The following is a 23,536-nucleotide window of genomic DNA, read 5'->3' as shown; positions in this document are numbered from 1 at the left end:
GGGTATCTCTACTGGGATCAATCCATGCGACTCAGCCCTGATCTATTCTACAGCTTTGTGCTGATGGGTCTGTGCGGTTAGTAAGGCAGAGAGCTCTTGTAGCAAGGAGGTTGCTAACTGCAGAGGCACAGCGGTGTGGAGGAAGTTCGCGTTTTTTTTTACTCCCAGAGTAAGGCGGCAACAAGTCCAACAGTCAAAAACCAAATCAGAAACAAAGCAGTTGAAGAAGTCAAGAAACGTCCCAGTGATGGCTTAAAGTGTGATAAATAACAGAGAATATTCTCTGAGTTGTTGTTCTGGATGAGAAACGGCTTCTGCTCATTGAAAATGAGGGATCCCACTTCACAGTGGACCAACTCCTCACCATAAAATGTTTTATTCAGTTTGCTTCATCCTATCACTCGATCCGAAACCTCTTATCAAATTAATGCTCATCAGACAAACTGTAAAAACAGCTCCTTTTCACACAAGACTAAAACCCTAAACGTGATCAATCTGTTAAAGTTGTGTCCTAGAAGAGGAAGAGTTGCCAACAATAGTTTGAGAAAGTGTGTAGCCATGGTTTATCAATTTGCTTGGCATTTGTTTACTTTGTGTCCTTTGTTCTGGTTAGGAGGTGTATAATGAGGATTTGGTTCTTTTCTTCCTCTCTAAGTATTAACAAGGTATTTTACTACACTTATTGGTAGACATTTTTCTTCCTGTCCAAAGAAAAATGTACAAAAAATGTTTCCTTGTGGCAGGAAACAGAAGAGCATTTTGAAACAAACCTTTAAAGTGTTGTCATATTTCCTCAGTATAAGCTTTCTTAAGTGAGAGCATTGATCCCTCTGCAGCCACAGAGAGCTGAGCGTGCTTGTTCACTGGCTGGTCACTTATCAACGAGGCAAAGCTACACCTCAACCTTATACAAGCCTCCTTCAAAAAGAAGGCAAACTAATCATTTACTTCTCTAGGATCTTAATACATATCTTCAAAATTAATAACATTATGAGCTTCAGTAAAAACTCAATAATTAACACAAATGTTAAAATGATGAAAAAATGTACCACACAAAGTAAAAGAGAAACTGTGTTTTTGTCTTGTTTCAAGCTGAAGTACACACTGTGTGAGCCTGACATGAGTTTTGGGAGACAAAGGGAAAGATAATGTAAAGATGCCTTAAAGATGTTTCAAAGTTGGTGTAAAGATGCTGTATTGATACTTCAAAGATGCAGTGAAGATTATGTAAGTAAAGTGAAAATATTGTTAAGATACTTTAGACACTAAAGATGATGTAAAGATGAGGTGAGGATGATGTATTGATGATGAAAAAGTAAAGATGTGTAAATATTATCTAATATGGTGTAAAGAATATGTACAAATACTTTCAATTTGCTGTCAAGATGATGTAAAGATGATAATGTCAAGTTATTGTAAAGAAGCTGTGAAGTTATTGCCAGGATGATGTAAAGGTGTTGTAAAATGCTGTAAAGTTATTATAAAGATAGTGTGAAGATGTTGCGAGGTGATGTAAGGATGATGTAAAGTTCATGTAAAGACGCTGTGAAAACTACACAAAAATGATGTTAATATGGTGTGAATTTTATGTAGAGACAATGTTAGGATGACCTTAAGATGTTTTCGATGTTATGAGATGGTAAGATCAGGAGCAGGGAGGCACCCCTCATGGCTCTATGACAATACTTTTTGTCTTTTGTTTTAGTTGCCTCATTTGTCCAAAACGCTTATGTGTGTGTCAGGATTATTTGTTAGTGTGTTTAAATGTGTGTGTGTGTGTGTGTGTGTGTGTGTGTATGTGTGTGTGTGTGTGTGTGTGTCAGTAAACATGTTTTCTTACTGGTGGGTATCTCAGTGGGTCTCTCCACCACAGACGGTCTCTTCAGTGCAGGTTTGAGTGGCTTTTGAGGGAGTGGGCGAATGGGGCTGAAGGTGGACTCCTCAGTAGAGATCTGTACGTGGACACAGACAAAGACACACACACACACACACACACACACACACACACACACACACACACACACACACACACACACACACACACACACACACACACACACACACACACACACACACACACACACACACACACACACACAGGTTGGTAAGAAACAGCTTTTAAAACTCACACATCCTGCCTAAGAGATGAACCCCTCTCCCGGTCTGTGGACTCATTAGACGAATGGTTGCACTTCTTTGGGGTGAAAATCAAAGGGGGAACAAAGTAAAAGGAAAAATCCCCAGAGAGAAGTAACCAGCAGGAGTTGAGAGCTGAGATGGTTTCTCATGTTAGCCTTGATGTTAAATTTCATGACTTCAATGACTTCCCATGCGATCATTTCCATGACCTAAAAAGTATCTCTGCTGAAGTTATGTGACTTCTTTCCTCCTCCTGGTGTCAAAAACGAGACCACTCACATCAAATGCTTATGTCAGACCAGTTAGGAATATCATAAATCTGTGAAGTTTCCAATTTGAGAATTAATTAATGTGGCTGATACACTCGGCTGATATCGTTTCCAGTTTAATAGAAGACATCAGCTAGAAGGAGTTTCTGCAAAGCTTATCCTTTTCTGTTTTTAAACAGAACAAAAATCCATTTCGTCTGAACTGATCTGCAAATTTGCTGTTGGTGGATGGTGGACTGTCTTTATTATGCGTCAGAGGATTCAAAACATCACATAAGTGGTGTCACGATGAAGTGTTGGTCATGTTATCAGTGCTCCTGTGAGGAAGCTCTGGTTTGTGTTGATTTTGCTGCCCCCCTGAGGGAAAAGTATGTCTTTTGCCTTGTTGCTGATTTTGTACTAAGCACGTTAAACACTGTTTCAAACACATCAATCCTCTCAAATCTTTAAGATAGAAAGTTTCATAAAAGGTTGTTTTGGCAGATTACCACCATCTTTGTCTGAGACCGACCCTGTAGCAGCATTTTTAGGCAGTAAATATAAATATACAAAATATTCAGTCTTCATTTTGATGCTCTCTTTTGCCTGTATATGTCATATGAAGCATCAGTATCTATTTGTTTCTGTCATAACCCGTTTTAACATCTTACAGAAGCTCTAAAGTAGGAACATTTCAACACTTTAAAGCAGGTGCTCATAATTCAGGTTTTAAATAACCTTTTGGGGACATTTTTTTCTGCTCACTGCTTGAACTGCAGCTGCATTCACTTAGTATGGATTGCAGCTGCTAGTAGAACCAAGAACTGTGCATTATTTGCCTTCCCTGTCCGCTCTGTCTCAAGGTCAGCTCTGTGTAGCTTGAGTTTTGCTCCTGTTTGTGACTCACAGCTGAAATACACTAGATGCGTCTGCAGTCCCTCTCCATCTGTCACAGCAGGAGGATCAGAGAGGTTTCCATTCAAGTCAATTAGTGCGTCCCAAATCGCATACTTCCATACTCAAATACTCAAAATTTTGAGTAAACTGCGTCAAAATGAAAAACAGTATGCATAGTATGCGAAAAATGAGTATGCAAAAGTACCAGGATGATGTACTCAAATCAGCCTGGATTTTGAGTATGCAGCTGTGGACACTTAACGCACTCATTTCCTCCTCTGGCAGCAATGTATAAATGTAACTTATTGATATTGTTTTTTACACGTGTTGTTTCCACCAAGCACCATCAGCTGTTGACGTTGTGTATGTGGTGTAGCTTGTTTTTGTTTGTTTTGTTCTGCGAATGATAGGCTATGCCAGTGTTTCTCAAATCTGGTCCTGGGGACCCCCTGCCCTGCATGTTTTAGATGTTACCCCACTCCAACACACCTGATTCAAATGATCAGCTCGTCATCAAGCTTTGCTCGAGCCTGATAACGAGCCATTCGTTTGAATCAGGTGTGCTGGAGTGAGGTAACATCTAAAACATGCAGGGCAGGGGGTCCCCAGGACCAGGATTGAGAAACACTGGGCTATGCTAATGCTAGTTGAGCTAACAGCTATCTCAGATGCCAAAGCTCATTGGGCTAACAGTTTCCGGGGCCCTAACATTACCCGGTGAACCAGGTAAACATAATAACAAGCGGGTTAGACCCTGCACAGTGAATACATGACCAGAAGCACCACTCAGACATTTCATTCGTGGATGTATTTTAACTGCCACAGCGCCCCGGTAGCTCTCTTGGTAGCTTCAGTCAGCTGCACCGACCCCCATTAATAAACTCTACACCGCTGATCGTGTTATTAGCTGTGTTTAATATACTACTGAAAAGGCTTTGAAAATTTGCTGGCAAATAGTGGCGGTGTTTGGGGGAAACGCGCTGGAAGCCGGTCACAATTAGACGTAGAAGAAGAAGAGGTTGACATCATGTCATCATTCCCGGTAAGTACGGTGCTCGGCAGTATGCGATTTGGGACAGCACTAAACCCTCAAAATTTGCGCACTAAGCCAGTGAGTATGTAGTATGCTTAGTACACTCAATTTGAAAATTTTGAGTACACAGTATGGAAGTATGCGATTTGGGACACACTATATGTGTCAACTTACACTGGATCCGTTCTGTTACAGTCTGTCTGCACGGCTGATCTGTCATGCCACAGGTGATATGCAGCCATCCTATTTTTGACGGACGAGGAGCTGTGACGCAATCAAGACGCAGAGCAATGGAGACACACTGTAGAAGTTTCTGGTGTATTTCAGGCATAAAATGGACTGTTAGAATCTCCACACTGTGTTTCGAAAGGCTGCGCTGTGTGCTCTCATCCTGACAGCTTAAGTGTATCCACGTTCAGAAGGTCACACAAAACTTCACAGTATATTTTTTGCTCACTTCCTGGAGCAACTATGCAAAAGCAATACTTGTTCAAATTGAAAAATAAATAAATAAACACTCCATTGGGTGTAATGCTCATATGTGCACAGGGTTGATTCTCTGACTGCTCCAGACTGATCTATCTCTGGATTTTTATCATGATAGTAATGCAGAATAGGCGTTATGCACAGGTACAATGACACAAGTGAATGTTTCTCATCAAAACATCCAAAACAGTTCATTTTTGTTGTTGCTGTGTGGTTAATGTTAATGGTTATGTTGATGTTTTTACTTGTGGCCTGATTTTTTATTCTGAACGCGATGACGTGTGATTGTACATAAGTGTCCTTTCAAAGATGAGGTGACAGCTCTTTCACCATCTACTCACCACTGCTGTGGGGTGTAGGAGAGATATAACCTGTTGAATGAACTAGAAATAAATCTCTTGTGAGGAAGTTATGTTCATTTGTTTGTGTATTCAGCGATCAAAGTTGTTATTCTGCTGGAAACAGTTTTCCTAATGTATGCTAACCACTAGCATATCAATGCAATTTCCAATGTATGTTAGCATCAAATAAGTGCCAAGTGCGCTATAGGGTTTTAGTAGATTAAGAGCTATCTGACCTGTTGAATGGAATGGAAAAGAATCCCTTGTGCAAGACTATTACACGTGTTTGTGTGTTCAGTAATGACAGTTGGAATTTTGATTGAAAAACAAAGCTGTATCGTTGTATGCTAACCACCAGAATATCAATGCGGTTTCCCTTCACCTTAGCGTAGCGCTAGATTTTTATATCAGAGCTCCTAATGAACCAAAACAATATAAACCTCCATCCAGATGTACAACATGTAGAATGTAGGGAACAGGAATCTCCTGTCAGAGAGTTCTGTATCAGTGGGCTCTCAGCGAGATCTCTTGTAGCCCTGTTTTTACATTATGCTTTAATAAAAGTGCAAAAACATGAAGTTAAACTTCAAAGTATGATTGCATGACTGTGGCTACAGACCAAGTTATATTCCATTATTCAAAACCACCTGCTCATGATACAATATCCCTCACATGAAGAAATAAATGGTCAAACTTGGTGGATTGCTGTTGTAACCACAGGAAACAGTTTAAAAGCCAGAATGAGAGCAGCTCAAAAAGAAACGAAACATGTTTGAAAAAGAGGGTAAGAAGTCAGATAAATAATAACGCAAGGTAAAGCAAACACACACTCACACACACACACACACACACACACACACACACACACACACACACACACACACACACACACACACACACACACACACACAGACACACACACACACACACCTTTTCACCACCCACACATCCATGCCTGAGGGCCTTCTACTCAGCCTCTCTGCAAACTGATGAGAGGGAAACACAGGCAGAAGAAAAGGCATCTGGGTAGTTTGAGCTCTACATTTCTGGACGTGAAACCAGTTCAGACATCTGCCATAAACCACATCTGCATGAGCTCAGCCACACGCACACACTGCTCACATAATCTCCTTAACACTGTTATTGATGGCTTCCTAACACATGTAAATAAAGCTCTAAGCAATCCATCTGTCACACAAACACTCAAACACAAACACCATCCTTCTTCTTTCAAGCGATAAATGATGTAATAACTGTGGTACCAGACTCGTTCCTCTCGTCTGTCTTTGTTTTTCCCCTTTTTGCTTTCATAACTCTGACAAAAGTTCAGGAAAACTAATGATGGATTCAACCCCGTGGAGGATGGAGAAAAGGGAGGTGTATTTGCTTGAGCCATCACTAAATGTTGGACTCCTTGACTGCAGGCCTCTGCTAAGGATGGGGCTCTCATCTCAGACTCTAAACTTATCCTGAAGAATCAGTCTTTATTTGCTCATTTCAAACTTTAATGGCCGAGAAGCTGTTTGGCCCTCATATGAAGTGTCCTGGTCACAAACAGAGCTGGCGTTCAGCTAAATAAATCACAAAGGGGATCATAAAGCTAAAGCCTAAGCTTTAATCTCTCGCTGCTCCTCCAGACCTCTCACCTGGAAGCGGACCTCCTGGCTGGCCCGGTGGCTCCCGTCCTCGCTGCCTGGGTCTGAAATCACTGACATGCGTTTCTTCTCTGCCATGGCCCGCTCCCTGATGAACTCCAGCCGCCGAGGGCGACCCAGCTGCTGGGAGAGCAGCGACTGGAGCTGGGCACGCTCAATGGAGCCCAACAGGATCATTGACTCTGGAAGAGGCACAGACAGAGAAAATGTAAGAGTGAGAGAAGGTGGAAACAATATAGCAGAGGACAAAAAAAAACACAAGACCATATGAAGCAAAACTGGTGGTAGGAGGAGAGGAAGCTGAGGGGACTGCAGGGGACTCTGAACACATGTTGCAGCACTGCAGAGAGCTCAGCTGAGTTACATAACAAGAGCCCATAACGCAGTTACTGTGCCTGTGTGTGCCTGTGTGTGCGTGTGCGTGTGTGTGTGTGTGTGTGTGTGTTTGTGTGTGTGTGTGTGTGTGTAGGAGGGGAGCAGCTTGCTTGCTTTAAGTAATTGCCTTTGTGACAGTACGTGCTGATTATGTATTTGGTTAAATGCCGCAGCTAATTGTTCCCTCACGATTGCATAATTAAGACGTCGATGGAAAACCAAATTTGCACTTCAGGAAGGAGGCAAGCGCCAAGCCATCAGCAAGCTGTGCGCTGACAAGTTTGTCAATCATTCAATCAATCACCTTAATGAGTGTCCACCAAGGTCGTTACGCTTTGTTTTAGCCCAGGACTATAGGGGACGTTTGGGTGGCATCGTACACAGACATCAACACTACGTCAGACACAACACACCACAAACAACTGGACTCAACAGATTCTGTCTAATCACTCTGCTACTTCTCCCTCACAAACACACAGAACTAGTCCTGTGTGTTTAATAAAGCTGTCAATAAAACTGTCAGCTGTTGTTCCATCCAAATAATCCCTGAAAGAAGTTTACCTAAAACTCATTCACCCAATAAACTCATAGAAAGTGCTTTTCTTCCCTCACATAGGCCTTTGCAGCACACTACTGTCCCATCCATGTGTTCAACTCTGTCTTCTGTCCTGTTGCTGCTTGGTCCTGTCATCAAAGGCTCAAAACACCCTAAATCTAAAATAATCCAAAAAAGTTGTTTTCAGAGCTCATTTTTTATTTGTCTCCAAATGTGGATTAAATACTTGCTGATGAAACCAGAACGCATCATACACACCTCTTTCTTCCTCTTCCTCACTCCCTGTATCCTTTTCTCCCCCTGCTCCCTCCCTTCCTTTATTTAAGTCCACAAATTTGTGATTCATCTTCAGCGGAAGCTGCTTTTCAAAACCATGAGAGTCCAGCTGTGCTCGTCGTGGGCTGGAGATGAGTCCTTTAATCCTGACAAAAATGAAAATGTTTTTTGGATGTGTATCCACTGTATTCTTCTGAAGCTAAACTAGCAGGTTGTGTGGTGTGGCGGTGTGGTGGTGGTGTGGTGGTGTGGTGGTGTGGTGGTGTGGTGGTGTGGTGGTGGTGGTGGTGGTGTGGTGGTGTGGTAGTGGTGTGGTGGTGTGGTGGTGGTGTGGTGGTGTGGTGGTGTGGTGGTGTGGTGGTGTGGTGGTGTGGTGGTGGTGTGGTGGTGTGGTGGTGTGGTGGTGGTGGTGGTGGTGGTGGTGGTGTGGTGGTGGTGGTGTGGTGGTGTGGTGGTGTGGTGGTGGTGTGGTGGTGTGGTGGTGGTGGTGTGGTGGTGTGGTAGTGGTGTGGTGGTGTGGTGGTGTGGTGGTGGTGTGGTGGTGTGGTGGTGTGGTGGTGGTGGTGGTGGTGGTGGTGGTGTGGTGGTGGTGGTGTGGTGGTGTGGTGGTGTGGTGGTGGTGGTGGTGGTGTGGTGGTGTGGTAGTGGTGTGGTGGTGTGGTGGTGGTCGTGGTGTGGTGGTGTGGTGGTGGTGGTGGTGGTGGTGTGGTGGTGTGGTAGTGGTGTGGTGGTTGTGGTGGTGGTGGTGTGGTAGTGGTGTGGTGGTGTGGTGGTGGTGGCGGTGTGGTGGTGTGGTGGTGTGGTGGTGTAGTGATGGTGGTGGTGGTGGTGTAGCGGTGTGTCTACTCTCCCAGTGGATGAGGTTTCTTCCATCATTCTGTAGACACTGAGGAGTATCCCCAGGCTGTCTGTGATGGTGTGGTCTCTCTGAGATTATTCTCAGATTGATACGAGAGCGCCAGTTGTTGGCGTGAGAACACACAGCCCTGATAATCAATACATGATGACATAATAATATTCGCATTTAATTTGAAACAGTAAAAAAGGTGATTGAATGTAATTCTAGTGGAGTAAGAGTAACATTTTTTCTTTTCAATGTAGGGAAGTAAAATTGAAAGTTGCCATAAATATGAAAACTCAGGTAAAGTATAGATCATCCCAAAACCTACTGAAGTACTGTACCCCTGCGTACTCGTCACCTTCAAAAAGCAGTTGATATTCACACTGAAAGTTTTCTTACCGGTTTGTCCTCTGCATGCTGCTGCGTCTAAACATCAGATGCAGCGCACAGGGCTCAGCAGTTATTTCTTATACCATGAACAAATGGATCAATACGCTGATGTGTGCATTGAGGAGTGGGCAGCAGGAAAGGCTGATGTTGGTTTAAAAATCATCTTGATGTTAAATATTGAGGGAAAGTGTTGAATATTTTGATTAATCTTCACAATGGCAAACAGGTTAACTCATAATCTGTCCACTTTAAGGTGTGTATACATCTGTGCTGGTGTGTCTCACCCGCTGATTCCACCAGAGCCAGAGTCTTGAGGTGGCCGGTCAGCAGGACGTTGTGCAGGTCTCTGTAGCAGCAGTTTAATGTGATGTACCTCACATCCCGGACCATAATGTCCTCCACGCGAATATTATACTTCCTGGAAGAAAGAAAGAGAGGACAGAAGAGATGGGTTTTGTTACGCTACGGGTCAATTTGTCAAGTTATTTGAGAGATGCAAAAAGGGATTTTCCTGAGCTGTGGACATTTGTTTTCAGTTTTGATTGAATCCTTTTGCAGTAATGTTCCTCCATCCCCTCACAGACCTTTAACAACTGCCCTTCAGTGACACACACCCTTCCCTCAGCTGAGCAGGCGAACATTGTCCACACGTCACGCGGATGTTAGCAGCAGTGACGACAGTGACGGCGTGGCCATGTGTACAGTAGGGGGATGTGGGTGACATTGTGTGAGCAGATCTTGCCTCAGCAGAATCGTATTCCCCGGTACACCAGTCATAAACACTCAAGCCTCTCTTCCTGCCTGAGCCTGCCAAAACCTGCAAACACGACAGCAGCCGCTCCAAGGTTCCCACTGCCAAGCGACGAAGCTCTGCCAGGACGCGGGCTCCGGCCAAGCCTCCACTCCTTATTGTGGTGACAACTCAATACACTGACCTCTCTCCAAATAGAAAGTTAATTTGATGAGTATCGCCCTGCGTCTGCACTTTAAACAACAGAGCACAGTTTGTCTTGGACCTCTCCAAAGGAAAAGGTCCAGAAGCAGATTAATAAGAGCTGCAGAATAACTGCAGTGGACTTCTCCTTCACTCCTTCAGGTCAAGTAGTAACCGGCTAAACTGAACCTGAAACGCTCCTTACAGAATCAATCAGAGGGTTGTTTCAAGTTCATTGTTACACATGGTCTGATTTTTGGGATGTCACTGTGAGTCTGCAGGCTTAAATTCTGTAGTTGGATTTAACAGCACAGCAGGTTTTATTCAGCATGACTGAAAAAGCTCATCACGCTGCAAAGATCAGCATCTCCTGTGTCCTGCACAGAAAGAGCAACTTCTGTTTAAATGGAGTCTGATGGCTGAGGAGTCCACTGATGATCCAGAAAGAGCTCTCTCTGTCATACAGTCAATCTGAGCACGCCTGGTGTTTCATTGAATTAACAGCGTTTCTGAGGAGTGTTGTGCCATTCTTTTTACCTGAGGCCACGTGCTGGCAGTTACTTTTTTTTTTTTTTTTAAATATATGTTCAAGTTGTATTAAGCTGTTTGCTATGGAAGCCCATTTGCACCAGATTAAAAAAACAAACAAACAAACAAAAAAAAACTAAAAAGTGGAAATTATAAGATAAAAAAGTAACAATTATGAGATCAAAAGTCATAATTATTATATAAAAAGTGAAAGTTGTAAGATAAAAAGTTTAAAATCTGATATAAAAAGTCATAGTTATGAGATCGCAGTCATAAAAAAACCTTTGCAAAGACAAAGCAGTAGCTTTATTCTGAAGTTTGCTCTGGGTGGGCTGGGTACCTTTTACATTTGAAGCAATACGGTACCAGCGCCCGATACTTGGCAATCGGTACCGGTACTCAACGGTACCAATTTTCAGTACTTTTTTGTAGTTATGTGGTAAAAAATATCAATTTCTTTAACAATATTATATATGTATTTTTCAATTTAACATATATTTCCTTCAGTATATACCCTTGCAATGCTGTGTTCATGTCCATCATGGAAAATCAACTATTCTTTCACTTCCTCACAGTCACAAGGATGTGTTCAGGTACCTAAACGTGGTACCTTTTGATTTTACATGAATCGGTACCTGGTACTTTTGACAGAATTTGGTCGGTTCCTTTAAAAGTACCTGATTCTGTACCCATCCCTCGCTCTAGCTGCTGTTTAATATGGCAGAGAAATAGATGGTGAGTACATTGAGACATTTTGCCACTGAGGAATTTTTTATCACTTTATTTTCTCATGCTTTTTATTTTATTTTATTTTATTTCATTTTATTTTATTTTTTCCACCAGTGGAAAGGGGCTTTCATATGCCTATAGAGAGAAATTCTATATACACCTGCAAACATACATGTCACAAGCACCAAGCTTGTGGACTGGTTAAATTGATTTTGATCAACTTTGATTGTTTACAAAGTGTTTTCTTAACTTTGAAGAAGTCAAGCAGTTTGAAAGTGAATTTTTGTGTCATCAGTTTTAAAACGAATCTCTTTGGATCACCCCTTCACTTAACGCCTGTGGTCAGCTGTCCATCAAACGCTGCAAAACTGAAATCCAATCAAGTGTTTGTCTTATTGTCTTGTTATACTCAATATGAGCCACATTCAACTAGTCAGTCCAGAAAAGATGCTTTTTTTCAAGTTATTTAAAAACAAAAATGAGGTCCTAATTACTTGTAACAAGTACAAAAAAAACTGCCAACTGGATAAGTAAAAATTGCTTGATAATTTGCTTCAGTAATTACTTGGGTATCTTTTTTTAAAATGTCATTGGCAGATCTTTTTTGACTTGTTTCAAGTAATTCCAACCTCATTTTTTCTTTAAATAACTTGACATTTGTCTTTAAACAAGACATTTTTCTGGACTGGTCAAGTCACTTGCATTTTTTTCCTGGAAGCAAGACAAAAACACTTGATAAGTTTCAGTTTTTTTTGCAGTGTAAACCTGATACGAGCCACATTCACCTGAGAAGTCCAGAAAAATGTCTTTAGTTTTTAAGATGTTGAAAAACAAAAATGATGCCTGAATGCCTGATCAAAAGATAATATAATCTGCCCCTCAGGTTTCTTGAAATAAGAGTAATGCCGTCTACAAGAAACTTGACCAATAAACTTTTCTCACCCCGTTTTTCTGGACTTGTGGTTTAAAGTAAATTAAGAAGTCAACTTTTACTAAAAGTAAAACAAACACTTGAAAAGATTTCAGTTTTTGTCATGAACAGCAGTGTCTTTTATTGGACTTTCTGAAGATTAAAATATGATTCTTCTTGTGACTCTCAGTTGTTCTGGTGTCATTGATGGTTAAGTGTCCCAACTCCAGAATAAGAGATTTATGTCACTTCTTGGGAAACAGAGGATACTTCCTCAATGATGGGCCTACCAGACACCTTTTTAAATCCACAGCTGATGAGAGCTTGAGCCATGTCCCTGATAGTGAGTGCAGAAATATTTACTTAGACAAAAGTCAGACTCCTGACTGATGCATTGGCAGCTTCTTTTCATTTGCTAATGCATACTTCTGAATGGCCACAACTGCTGCCAACTCTAATTTCCCCCAGGATATCAAAGGCAGTTGATGAAATCTGATTGGTTTGGTCTTAATTGAACCTTCCTCCCTGCGAGGCTCAGAAACCCGTCTGATCATTTTGAGCGCTCTCACTCTAAGCCCCAGCTTAAAGATCAGAGCCAAGATAAACAGACTTATGGGGTTATAAATACAGGATTAAAGATCATCCACACTGGTTAGAGAAGAGTAGAGAGGCTCAACTGTGTGTGTGTGTGTGTGTGTGTGTGTGTGTGTGTGTGTGTGTGTGTGTGTGTGTGTGTGTGTGTGTGTGTGTGTGTGTGTGTGTGTGTGTGTGTGTGTGTGTGTGTACAGCTAATAAAAGGACGCCTGTAATGATGTGTAGAGAATAAGATCATCTCCTGTGGCTTCGCTCACTGTCAGCGACAACAGCAGAGCGAGGACAGCAGACTGTAATTGGCCGTTATGAAATGTGAAGAAACACAAGAGGGACAGTTAGAGAACACACTATCACACACACTCTCTGTCACACACATACACACATGTTATATAATTGTTTCCACACTTTTTTAATTGCTCTCCAACGCTGAAGCTCATCCATCAGCAGAGACGGTGGATCGGAGAAAGGAGGAGGAGAGGTGGGGAAGGTTATGTATGTGTGACTGTGTGATCACAGAGAGGAAGAGTGTGTAGCAGCTCTCCTGTAGAGGGAACATACAAATGCATGTGTGTGTGTGTGTAAAATCTACACATGAAATAAAAGATATGAAATTTAATTCCCCATGTGTGTGTGTGTGTGTGTGGGTGTGTGAGCAACATGCACATGCCAATATGTTACAGTGTACGAACAACATTATGTGTGTGTGTGTGTGTGTGTGGGTGTGTGTGTGTGGGTGGGGGGGTTTAGGGGGTGGATGGGAGCATGGGTGTATGGGTGTTAGATGGATCTTTTCCACTTTGTATGAAAAACATGTTCAACTTGGAGGGGGCAGCATCTCACTTCCGTTCCCCTCCAATCCTCCACCTCTCCATCACACACACACACACACACACACACACACACACACACACACACACACACACACACACACACACACACACACACACACACACACACACACACACACACACACACACACACACAAACACACACGTCTCACCAGAGTTGGGGTCCGTTACTCAAAAAAGTAAAGAGTAACCCGTTACTCGTTACTATTGAAAAAAGTTGTGCCTTACACTACTTGATTACTTCATGGAAATAGTAAAGAAGTTACACTACTCGTTACACTACTTTATCCCCTGATACATCTTTATATGCTTCAAGAGATTCGCGGTTGTGTTCCATGCAGTATTCAGCCTCTTATTTCCTGGGCATAACTTGCATTTTACGGTCACGCTCTTCTCCTTCTGCTCTACAAAATCCAAATAATGTGCATATGAACTGTCACTGTAAAATTGGTTGGCTTATATAAATCTGTGCCCCACTGACAACACTGCACTCCTTCCCACTGTAAATGCCCCTTTTAAAGGACAAGTTTGGTTTATACAGCTTTTACATTGTTTATAGAATGAAGTAGAACAAAATACTCACCCAGAAGGCTTTCCTGATCCAAGCAGTGCTTCGGAAGATATTTAGATCCAAAATTGTGCAGCAGACGTCTGTATAATGAGATCCATCGGGGCAGAGACAGCGCCGCTCCTAAAACTGCATTATAGGATCCCATTATAGGGACGTCCGCTGCACGATTTTGATCTAAATCTAGATCTAATTATCTTCCGAAGCACTGCTTGGATCAGGAAAGCCTTCTGGGTGAGTATTTTGTTATACTTTGTTCTATAAACAATGTAAAAGCTGTATAAACCAAAATTATCCTTTAAAAGGGGCATTTACAGTGGGAGGGAGTGCAGTGTTGTCAGTGGGGCACAGATTTATATAAAGCAACGAATTTTACTGTGACAGTTCCAACAGCCCTGACCCGGGAGAGATAGCGAGTAGTTGCTCATATGGCCATCGTTCAATCTACTGGTGGTAATAAAAAGAACTCCGCTTAAATAGTAATATTTTGGTTGCTCTATTTGCAGTCATTGAAAAAGTAATGATCGTGGCGTTTCATCTGTAACTCTAGTTTAACTACTAATCTAGGAGAAGTAGTGCCGTCCACTACTCGTTCCTATCAAAAGTAATTTAACTACTTGTAACGTTCTTTACTTGTAGTTATATACCCAACTCTGCATCTCACACACATACACACACACACACACACACACACACACACACACACACACACACACACACACACACACACACACACACACACACACACACACACACACACACACACACACACACACACACACACACACACGTCACACACTCAAATGAATGTTGTCAGGGCGACTGCATGAATGAAACCCAGCAAACAGCCTTTCTTACATTTTCGTCCACACAGATTATTTTTACAGTTCACACCCTGGTCAAGGTTGACTTCTGAGCATCAGCTGAGTATAAGGTGTTTATCGCTGCAGAGAGGAACAGTTCATCATACTTTCTGTGCTTCTGGTCCCGTTCAGGGTCCCGCCGTGCTGGAAATAATCTCAGCTGCGGTTGGATGAAAGATTGGGCAGACCCTGAACAGGTTGTGGGCCTACACCAGAGCATAACACATTACACCTACACCCACAGACAGTTTAGAGCAAGCAGAAGCATGCTGTACTGTGGGAGGGTGCTGAGAATGACAAAAGCCCCGTTTCCACCAAGTGCTTCAGTGCAGTTTGTCTTAGCACGGCAGATCCCCAAGTAACCAAGACAAGTTGTCCCACTTTTTGGTTACCCTCTGTTGGGGTGCCAGACTAAACCGATCTGACCCCGGAAGATGGAGCTAGAAACTCTGCAGTCTGTTGATTGGCTGAAAGAATGGTCACTTCCTGTGTGACAGCAGCTGCTGTATTTCTCCTGGTGGCTCACAGTCTTCTCTGAAACAAAGCTTGATTGTTCTTTGTAACAAAGAGACACATGACGATCACAGAGAAGAAGAGCTGCTGGATGTCTTCATCGTTGCTCTTTGTTTACTGTGTCACATTCTTCTTTGTTTGATTTATTAGCAGGGTACACTGTGTCACGCTGCTATGGCGTCTATTACATAACTGATGCCGCTATCGTCATCCGGCTGACATGCCGCCTACCACAAGGGGGCACGGTTGGCTTATGAAACACTAACAGGACCAGGCTTAAAGGGATAGTTCAGTTTCAAATCAAAAAGTAATACCACAGTTTAAGAGTACGCTACATAAAATATTTTTTAAGTGCATTAAGTCTTCGGAAATATAAACATTTATCTGGACCTAACTAACTCATGTGTCCTTACGCGCAGCGCTAGTGCGCTCCGTCCCCCTTCCTCCTTTCAGCTGTAGGGAAAGTAAACAAGCTATGCTTCGAGCCTCGTGTAAGTTTGATCAAGTATCGTAATTCTTTTGTTTGTACTCTTAGGAAATTCAAAATGAGTGACTATGACAGCGACGATGAAGTTTCATTCACTTTGGAACCAAAAGGATACCTGCATAAACCGAAGTAGCTACACAGAAGAGCTGCTACAGAAGGCAACTGAAAGGAATACAGAGGAGACATCCACGGACACTGGACATCAAGACAGAGTCGGAAATACTCAGTGGTGTAAATTTCTGAGCTGTGACTCAATGCCCATGGATGCTGAGTGTTACTGCTGTCACGAGTGGAACTTGGTTACAGACACTCTTCAGGATTTGTCTGAGTTTGAGGACACTGCTGGCTCTCAAGCCGTCTGTGTAACTCATCACACAGATTTTCCTGCTCTTCTGAATTCTGGAGTGTCCTGTAACAGCAACAACAACAACAACAGTCGTGGCAGCAGTAACACTCAGCATCTTGATGTCCAGTGTCCGTGGATGTCTCCTCTGTATTCCTTTCAGTCTCCATCTGTAGCAGCTCCTCTTCTGTGTAGCTACTCCAGTTCATACAGGTATCCTTTTGGTTCCAAAGTGAATGAAACTTCATCGTCGCTGTCATAGTCACTCATTTTGAATTTCCTACGCTGCCTCACAATCCTTAGAGTACAAACAAAAGAATTACGATACTTGATCAAACTTACACGAGGCTACAATCGGCGCCTGAAGCATAGCTTGTTTACATTCCCTACAGCTGAAAGAAGGAGGGGGGACAGAGCGCACTAGCGCTGCGCGCAAGGACACATGACCAGTTAGTTAGGTCCAGATAAATGTTTATATTTCTGAAGACTTAATGCACTTAAAAAATATTTTATGTAGCGTACTCTTAAACTGTGGTATTACTTTTTGATTTTAGTTCTTGTAGGCAGAGAAAATAGCCTTTGAATTTGGTACGGTCTGTCCCTGTTAGCGTCTATTTCCTCGTCACCATCGATTACAGTTTGCGTCTTACTGAGGGAGAGGAGACAACTTTCTACTGTATCTAATGTCCTTAGTGGTCACATAGAGCTCATACAACCCCACTTCAAAAAAACGGAACTATCCCTTTAACCGAGTAACCCTGTGCCAAACAGTACTCATCTAAACTGAACTGCTTGGTGAAACGGGCTAAAGTTTCCCATGTGTCTTTTTACATCCCCCTAAAGCAGACGCCACAAGCCAAGTGAGGAGGCCACTGAGCCCAGCTGCTCAGCATGGAGCTCTGGATTAGTCTTCACCACAAATTGGAGAATATTTGGATATATTTTGATTTAGTTTTTATTTTTAATCAGTGGCAAGGTGTTTTAACCTTTAACCTCCGGCAGGCTGTTCCACAGACGGGGGCCATAAAGCTGGAAAGATGCCTCACTGAAAGTTTGTGTTCTAGCTTTGGGTATTACCAAAAGGCCAGTGCCAGAGGATCTCAGGGTCTGTGAGGGTTCATATGGTAAAAGCAGTTCTGAAAGATAAGAAGGCCCAAGACATTTAAAAACCATTTAAAGAACCTTAAAATCAATCCTAAAACACACAGGGAGTCAATGCAGTGATTCTAAAACCAATGTAATATGTGACCACCTCCTGGTCTTTGTCAGCACACGAGCCGCTGAGTTTTGTAAAAGTTGTATACGTGAAATGTTTCTTTTTGGAAGACCAGAAAGCAGAGCGTTACAATAATCAATACGACTGGAGATAAAAGCATGCATTAGTGTTTCTGTGTTAGCACGAGAGAAAAAAAGGCCAGGACTTTGGCGATGTTCTTTAAATGATAAAATCCTGTTTTATTTTTTTATTTTTTTTATTTTTGTGGAATAAAATTGAGCTCAGAGAGCTCAGAGTCAAAGATGATGCCCAGACTTTTAACCTGATTGGAAAGGTTTAAAGACAATTTTTGCAATTTTGATACAAAAGTCTCTCCCTGGGCCTTAGGATCAATAACTAAAACCTCAGTCTCGTCCTGGTTGAGCTGTAACAAGTTCTCTGCCATCCAGGATTTAATATCGAAAATACATTTAAAAAGGGCATCAATTGACCCTGTGTCATCAGGGGACAAGGATATGTACAGTTGTGTATCATCAGCATAGCTGTGAAGCTATGTGTTCATGTGTGAATTATTTGAGTTGTCTGGTAGAAATTTTGTTTGCATTGCAGCTTTGGAAATAAATGTATTGAGAAAAAAAGTTGACAGGTTAAATACTTATTTTCCCAACTGTATGTGGTGAGGGACTAGCAAAAAACAAAAAATGTAACATTGAAAGATGTTTTCAGAACAAGCACAAAGCATTTGCTGAAGAAACTAGACTAGGACTTAGATAGACCTGCATATATCAGGTTAAATTCATTTCAAAGTAGGCCTTCACATGCACACTGCATTTTTGTTTAAGAGTTTTCTTTTGCTTTAACAGGTAAAAAAGACAAAAAATAACATTAGATCTGTCACTTTAACCTGTTAATTAGATCAACTATTTACAGTGCAAATTAAGGCGTTGAAAAAATGAATACAAGATTTACTCATTGGCCGCCAGCCATTTTCAGAGCATGTTGAATGATCTTTCAAGACCCAAATAATCTTCTTTTCTATGACTCTGTAAACAACAAAAATACCTAAGAGGAGTGAACTCGCTTCTTTCATGTCTCTCTTCCTGTTTTAGAAAAACAGACAAAACATACTTTTGCTGATCGAGTTCATCTCCGGTGCTCCATCATTTGCTCCTCTCCATGATCTTCGTCGTCTTTTCTCACGATCACGCCCATCTTTCCCTCTGAACTACCGCTACACATCCTCAGTTGGAGCGTGAGCTGCCAACTTTCTCCCTATGCCTCTGTCATCTCACACCTTCTCCTCATATCCATGCTGAGCTCTCATCCAAAGAGAGCAACGCTCTCACCCACAGTAAATTAAGAGCATGATGTTGACTGAAAAGCTCCACCAGACCCCACCTCCCCCAGCTGAAAAACACAATTTACTTCTATAGACGCTGTAAATGGTTACAGAGTGATGCAAGTGATAACTACAGACGTGATGTGGCAGTGAACACGGACATTTTAATATTGACCAGTTCAAAAAATATTGATTTACAAATCTTCTCTTCTTTGTGTATTCATTTGATTAGTCATGCTCTACAATTTTGTAATTTCCTAGAATTCATTTTTTTAGACCTTAAGCAAATACAAGATAAGATTGTGACAAATTAGATTAATTCTTTTAATTACAAATCATGTAATCAATTAGATTAATTCTTTTAATTACCTGACAGCACTAAATAAAGTTATAAAACTTTACAAGCTGTGTTATGTTATGTTGCTCCAGACCACTTTTCTCTGGTGGAGGCAAAATGGCTCTTTAGATAGTAAAGGTCACAGACCCCTGCTCTTCAACATTTTCAGGATTCAAAAGGGAGAACCATTAGCTTGGCTTCATGGCCCCAAAATCACGTGTCAGAAACCCAAACAAGCTTTAAAAGGTTTATATAAAACCTCTGCAGTAAACCATTTCACACAGGCTCCCACAGAGGTCATCTCTTTATCAGCCTGATAACTCAGAAGCTCAGGCCACTGTGACTTCAGTTACAACTACAAGGCAAGGTAACAAAAAATGCACTGACAGGGTGATGATGGCATGCAGGCTGATAAGGAGGAGCATGTGTTCCTGCCGGCTCAGACTGACTTTCATGTAACGTCGTTCAGCTTTAGAGCCAAACCGCTGAAGACCTCTCCATGGGTGTGAAGTCTATACACATGCATTTCTTTATTTCTTTATTAATCCATTAAATATGGCGACACAAAACCAGGATCTGACGGTGAAAAACTTCCCTGCTTTTCTTTTGAACATGTAAAAAAAGTTTCCTAGTTTGAGCAGAATGTGATGGTGCATTAGTCTCTTTTCATAAATCTTAAAATGCGTTTTAATGTCGAAAAATCAACAGAATGAAAATAATAAGGCATTTCATGTTGTGTCAATCAAAATAATCCCTTTCTAAAAATCTGACTGCTGTACGAGTGATGAGATGAAGACACGACTTACATTCTTTTATTACCAAAGACTGTTCTGTTGATTCCATCTGAGCCTTAATAAATTATTTAGGTCAGAGCAAAGCAATGGCCCCAAACATCCCAGGTCCTTTGTTTGTGCATGTGTCCACGGTGTGAAGAGTTTCTTTCACAATCAGCAAAGATTGAAATAACAAACTATGCAACAGCTCTCGAAACCAGGGCTCAGATTACTCTCAGTGCTCTTCTCCTCCTCTTCCTGTCAGACACACTCAGAGACAGAGCAGGAGGGGCGAGGCCATGAGGTCAGCACCGATAATGAGCAGACCGAAGAGAGGAGAGCAGCACATAAAGGGGGGACAGAGGAATACATAACGAGGAGATGGATGGCTTGGGTCAGCCCAGGTGTTGATGTAGAAAGTGGATGACTCAAAAAGAAGGCCGGGACAAACTCTCCAGGGGAGGCCATGGAAAATGGAAAACAGATGGTGGGTAAAATAACATTTTTACTCATCACTCCCAATCTGAGCACGATGCACCCTAACTATTATCTCCAGCTAATGATTTACCAGCATTCAGAACAATAATCATCTCTGAACAATTAAATGAAAAGTGCCTCTGTGTGGAGCTGGGAGCCCTCAAAGTATCTTGTAATCCTATTCGCTATTATGTGGTTAGTTTGAATTATGAATTAGGGTTAAAGCAATTAAAAGCCACATAATGCCGCCTCATTGAACCTCTGCCTGTGTTTGTCTTTTCATCACAGTCCTCTCTGAGTCTTCATGTGGACCCTGAAGGTGTGTGTGTGGGCTGTTTGAGGCAATGACAGTTAAATTAAAGGCAATATCTAAAACCATTAAGACCCACTCTGCTTTCCTTATCAGCACATTACATTTAGACGCTCACTGTTTACACGGTATCTGAGCCATTATGTAACTAATTAAACTTCGTGAAAGAGGTAAACTCTGCAGGGCAAACCAAAACAAACTACCAAAGAAAACTAATTGAGCTTTGGTGCGAGACTCTTAGGATTCAAGGGCATGCTGAATTACCTTCATAACTTTAAAAACAACACACACAATTAAAACGTCCAAGTTTGCAAGCTTGCATACTTTAACTGCACCCATCAGACGTCTGTCCTAATGTGACTCAGTTATCATCTTATATCTTATACAGTTTCAGATGGAAGCATGGAAACAAATCACATCAGAGCCAACGCACCTGAGTTTCTTTATGCACTAAGGCCTCTGTCAGGTGTATTACCTAACCGATGGACAACTGTAATGCTTTATACACCAAACATCCATGGTGCATTGCAGAGTGCAGCACTGCACAGAAATCCTGTGCATTAGGCTGCGTCAACATGTGATACTTTTACGGACACAAATTTGTGCTCAATTTTTCAAAACAAAGTTCTTGTTCAGACCAGAGATGTCCCAACAATAACGCAGAAACAGCTGAAAATGCCTAACCAAACATGCCAGGCCAGTAGGTGGCGATACGGGGTAATCAGTCTGCCACGTCAAACGCAACAGAAAAACACAGTGCAAGTCCTGGGTGGCTAACTTTGACAAGCTAAAATGTCCATATGACACTCCTGAAACTAGCAAACTATTAGCCAGCAAGCTAGCCTCTTGTGTTGTTGTGCGTAGGCTACCAAAATGAGCCACCTTCATGCCTTACAGACACAATTTCTAACAAGCAGTATGTGGCTGATTAAATCTTAAAAGTTAGCATGTTAGGATTCTTAAGTTAGCCCGACAGACAAATAAACATTTCAGATAAATATTTTTTAATACCTCCAATTAAAGATTATGTGCTGAAAGTAAACTATCAAACTGGTCCAGATATGCTAGTTCAATGCTACTATGTTTAGATATCTCTGCAAGCCAAACTAAGCTAAGCTAGCAGAGTCATGCCTGAAGGTTACAAAGTATAGCTTGTAGATAGAAACTGAAAAATGATCATGTAGTTTCTTGTTCAGTCCGTCTTTATAATAAGTACATTACCTGCTGGGTGTGTAAATATATTTGAGGTATCAAGTTCTGCTTTCAACAAGCAGTGTGAGAATCTGTAAAACACATTATGCATGATGCAGCCTTGCAAATGATGGATAACGATATCTGCTGATGTATGAGGATTGTTTTAGTTTCTTTAATTTAGTGACAAACATTAGCAGTGTCAATTTAAACAAAGTCCTGTGACTGTTTCAGCCATCAGGTTAATGTGCTGTACTGTGTTGTAACGAGGAGTGTGACATTTGACTCTACATACTCGTGATGTCCCCAGCCCAGCTCAGGGAGGTAGGGCAGCTTCTTGATCCTGATGATGGAGTCGTAGAGGGAGGGCTGCAGGGACTGAGCCACAGCGTTGGCCAGGATCACCGCAATCATCACTGGCAGGATGTGGGAGATCTGCCCCGTCAGCTCAAACACAATGACAGCCGTGGACACGGTGTGGGTGACTGCTCCTGACAGGGCCGCAGCACCTTTGGGAGGGGGGAGGGGACAATTGGGTAAACACCACAGAAAAAGTGCAGGGAAAGAATAGCTCAGTCCATGTTTTATAGGCGCTGATTGAAGGGTGTTCTCCTCCAGCCAGACATTCCACCAAGATAAAAGAATGGCTTCACGTTCCTACAACTCTAACAGGTTTTCTATCTATCTATCTATCTATCTATCTATCTATCTATCTATCTATCTATCTATCTATCTATCTATCTATCTATCTATCTATCTATCTATCTATCTATCTATCTGTTGAAAGACTTGTAGCAAAGAGAATGTTGAAGAATACAAACAACTCACAACCTCATTTAGTTTCTCACTTTCAGACCTCACCTCCCAGCAGACCTGTGAAGTTCTGAAAACAGGAATAGTTTCAGAGTGTGGGAAGGTGCCAAGCGTGACTGAAGTCAAAAACAGGTTTTCCTCTAAATTAAAAAACTAAAATGTGGTGAGATACAGCCCCCAGGCTTTTTCACACTGAAACTTTAACTCTGAGGAGAGAACTTTTGTACCACTGCTTCTTTCACTGAAAAAAATCTCTGGTTATTTTTTTTCAGTTGGTAAACAAAGGTGGTAAATGAACGACTGATGACTTTTACTGGGAGTACTTTTGATTTTTAACCCCTCAGTGCCTGTTGTTGCGATTTGCGACATACTCTGTCAGGTCTTGATACAGCTAATTTCAATTAATTCATGTTCTACACATACCAAAGATCATATCAGATCCACTGTCCCAATATTTTAGTCAAAAGGTAAACTTACTGTACCTATCTACATCATATAACTTAATTATAACCATTGTATGTGCTAT

The 23,536-nt window shown here is 41.8% G+C and overlaps 1 protein-coding gene across 6 annotated transcripts in view; it reads right to left on the bottom strand.

Moving 5' to 3' along the window:
* The window catches only part of LOC141797518 (chloride channel protein 2-like), a 219,147-nt gene that overhangs the window by 36,605 nt on the left and 159,006 nt on the right, over window positions 1-23,536 (bottom strand). For all 6 annotated transcript variants that reach the window (XM_074678954.1, XM_074678958.1, XM_074678955.1 and 3 more), the window contains 4 exons: window positions 22,493-22,706; window positions 9,522-9,655; window positions 6,791-6,981; window positions 1,841-1,952 (listed from right to left, as the gene is read on the bottom strand). In XM_074678954.1, coding sequence (XP_074535055.1) covers window positions 1,841-1,952; window positions 6,791-6,981; window positions 9,522-9,655; window positions 22,493-22,706 — 651 coding nt within the window. The remainder of the gene's footprint in view (window positions 1-1,840; window positions 1,953-6,790; window positions 6,982-9,521; window positions 9,656-22,492; window positions 22,707-23,536) is intronic.

The sequence above is a fragment of the Halichoeres trimaculatus genome, unplaced genomic scaffold (assembly GCF_033239565.1).
Source record: "Halichoeres trimaculatus isolate MK-OKI-2021-1 unplaced genomic scaffold, fHalTri1.1 fHalTri1_scaffold_9, whole genome shotgun sequence".
Classification (NCBI taxonomy): Eukaryota; Metazoa; Chordata; class Actinopteri; order Labriformes; family Labridae; genus Halichoeres; species Halichoeres trimaculatus.
The sequence above is the reverse complement of the archived record's forward strand: the minus strand, read 5'-3'. Positions and strand labels throughout refer to the sequence as shown.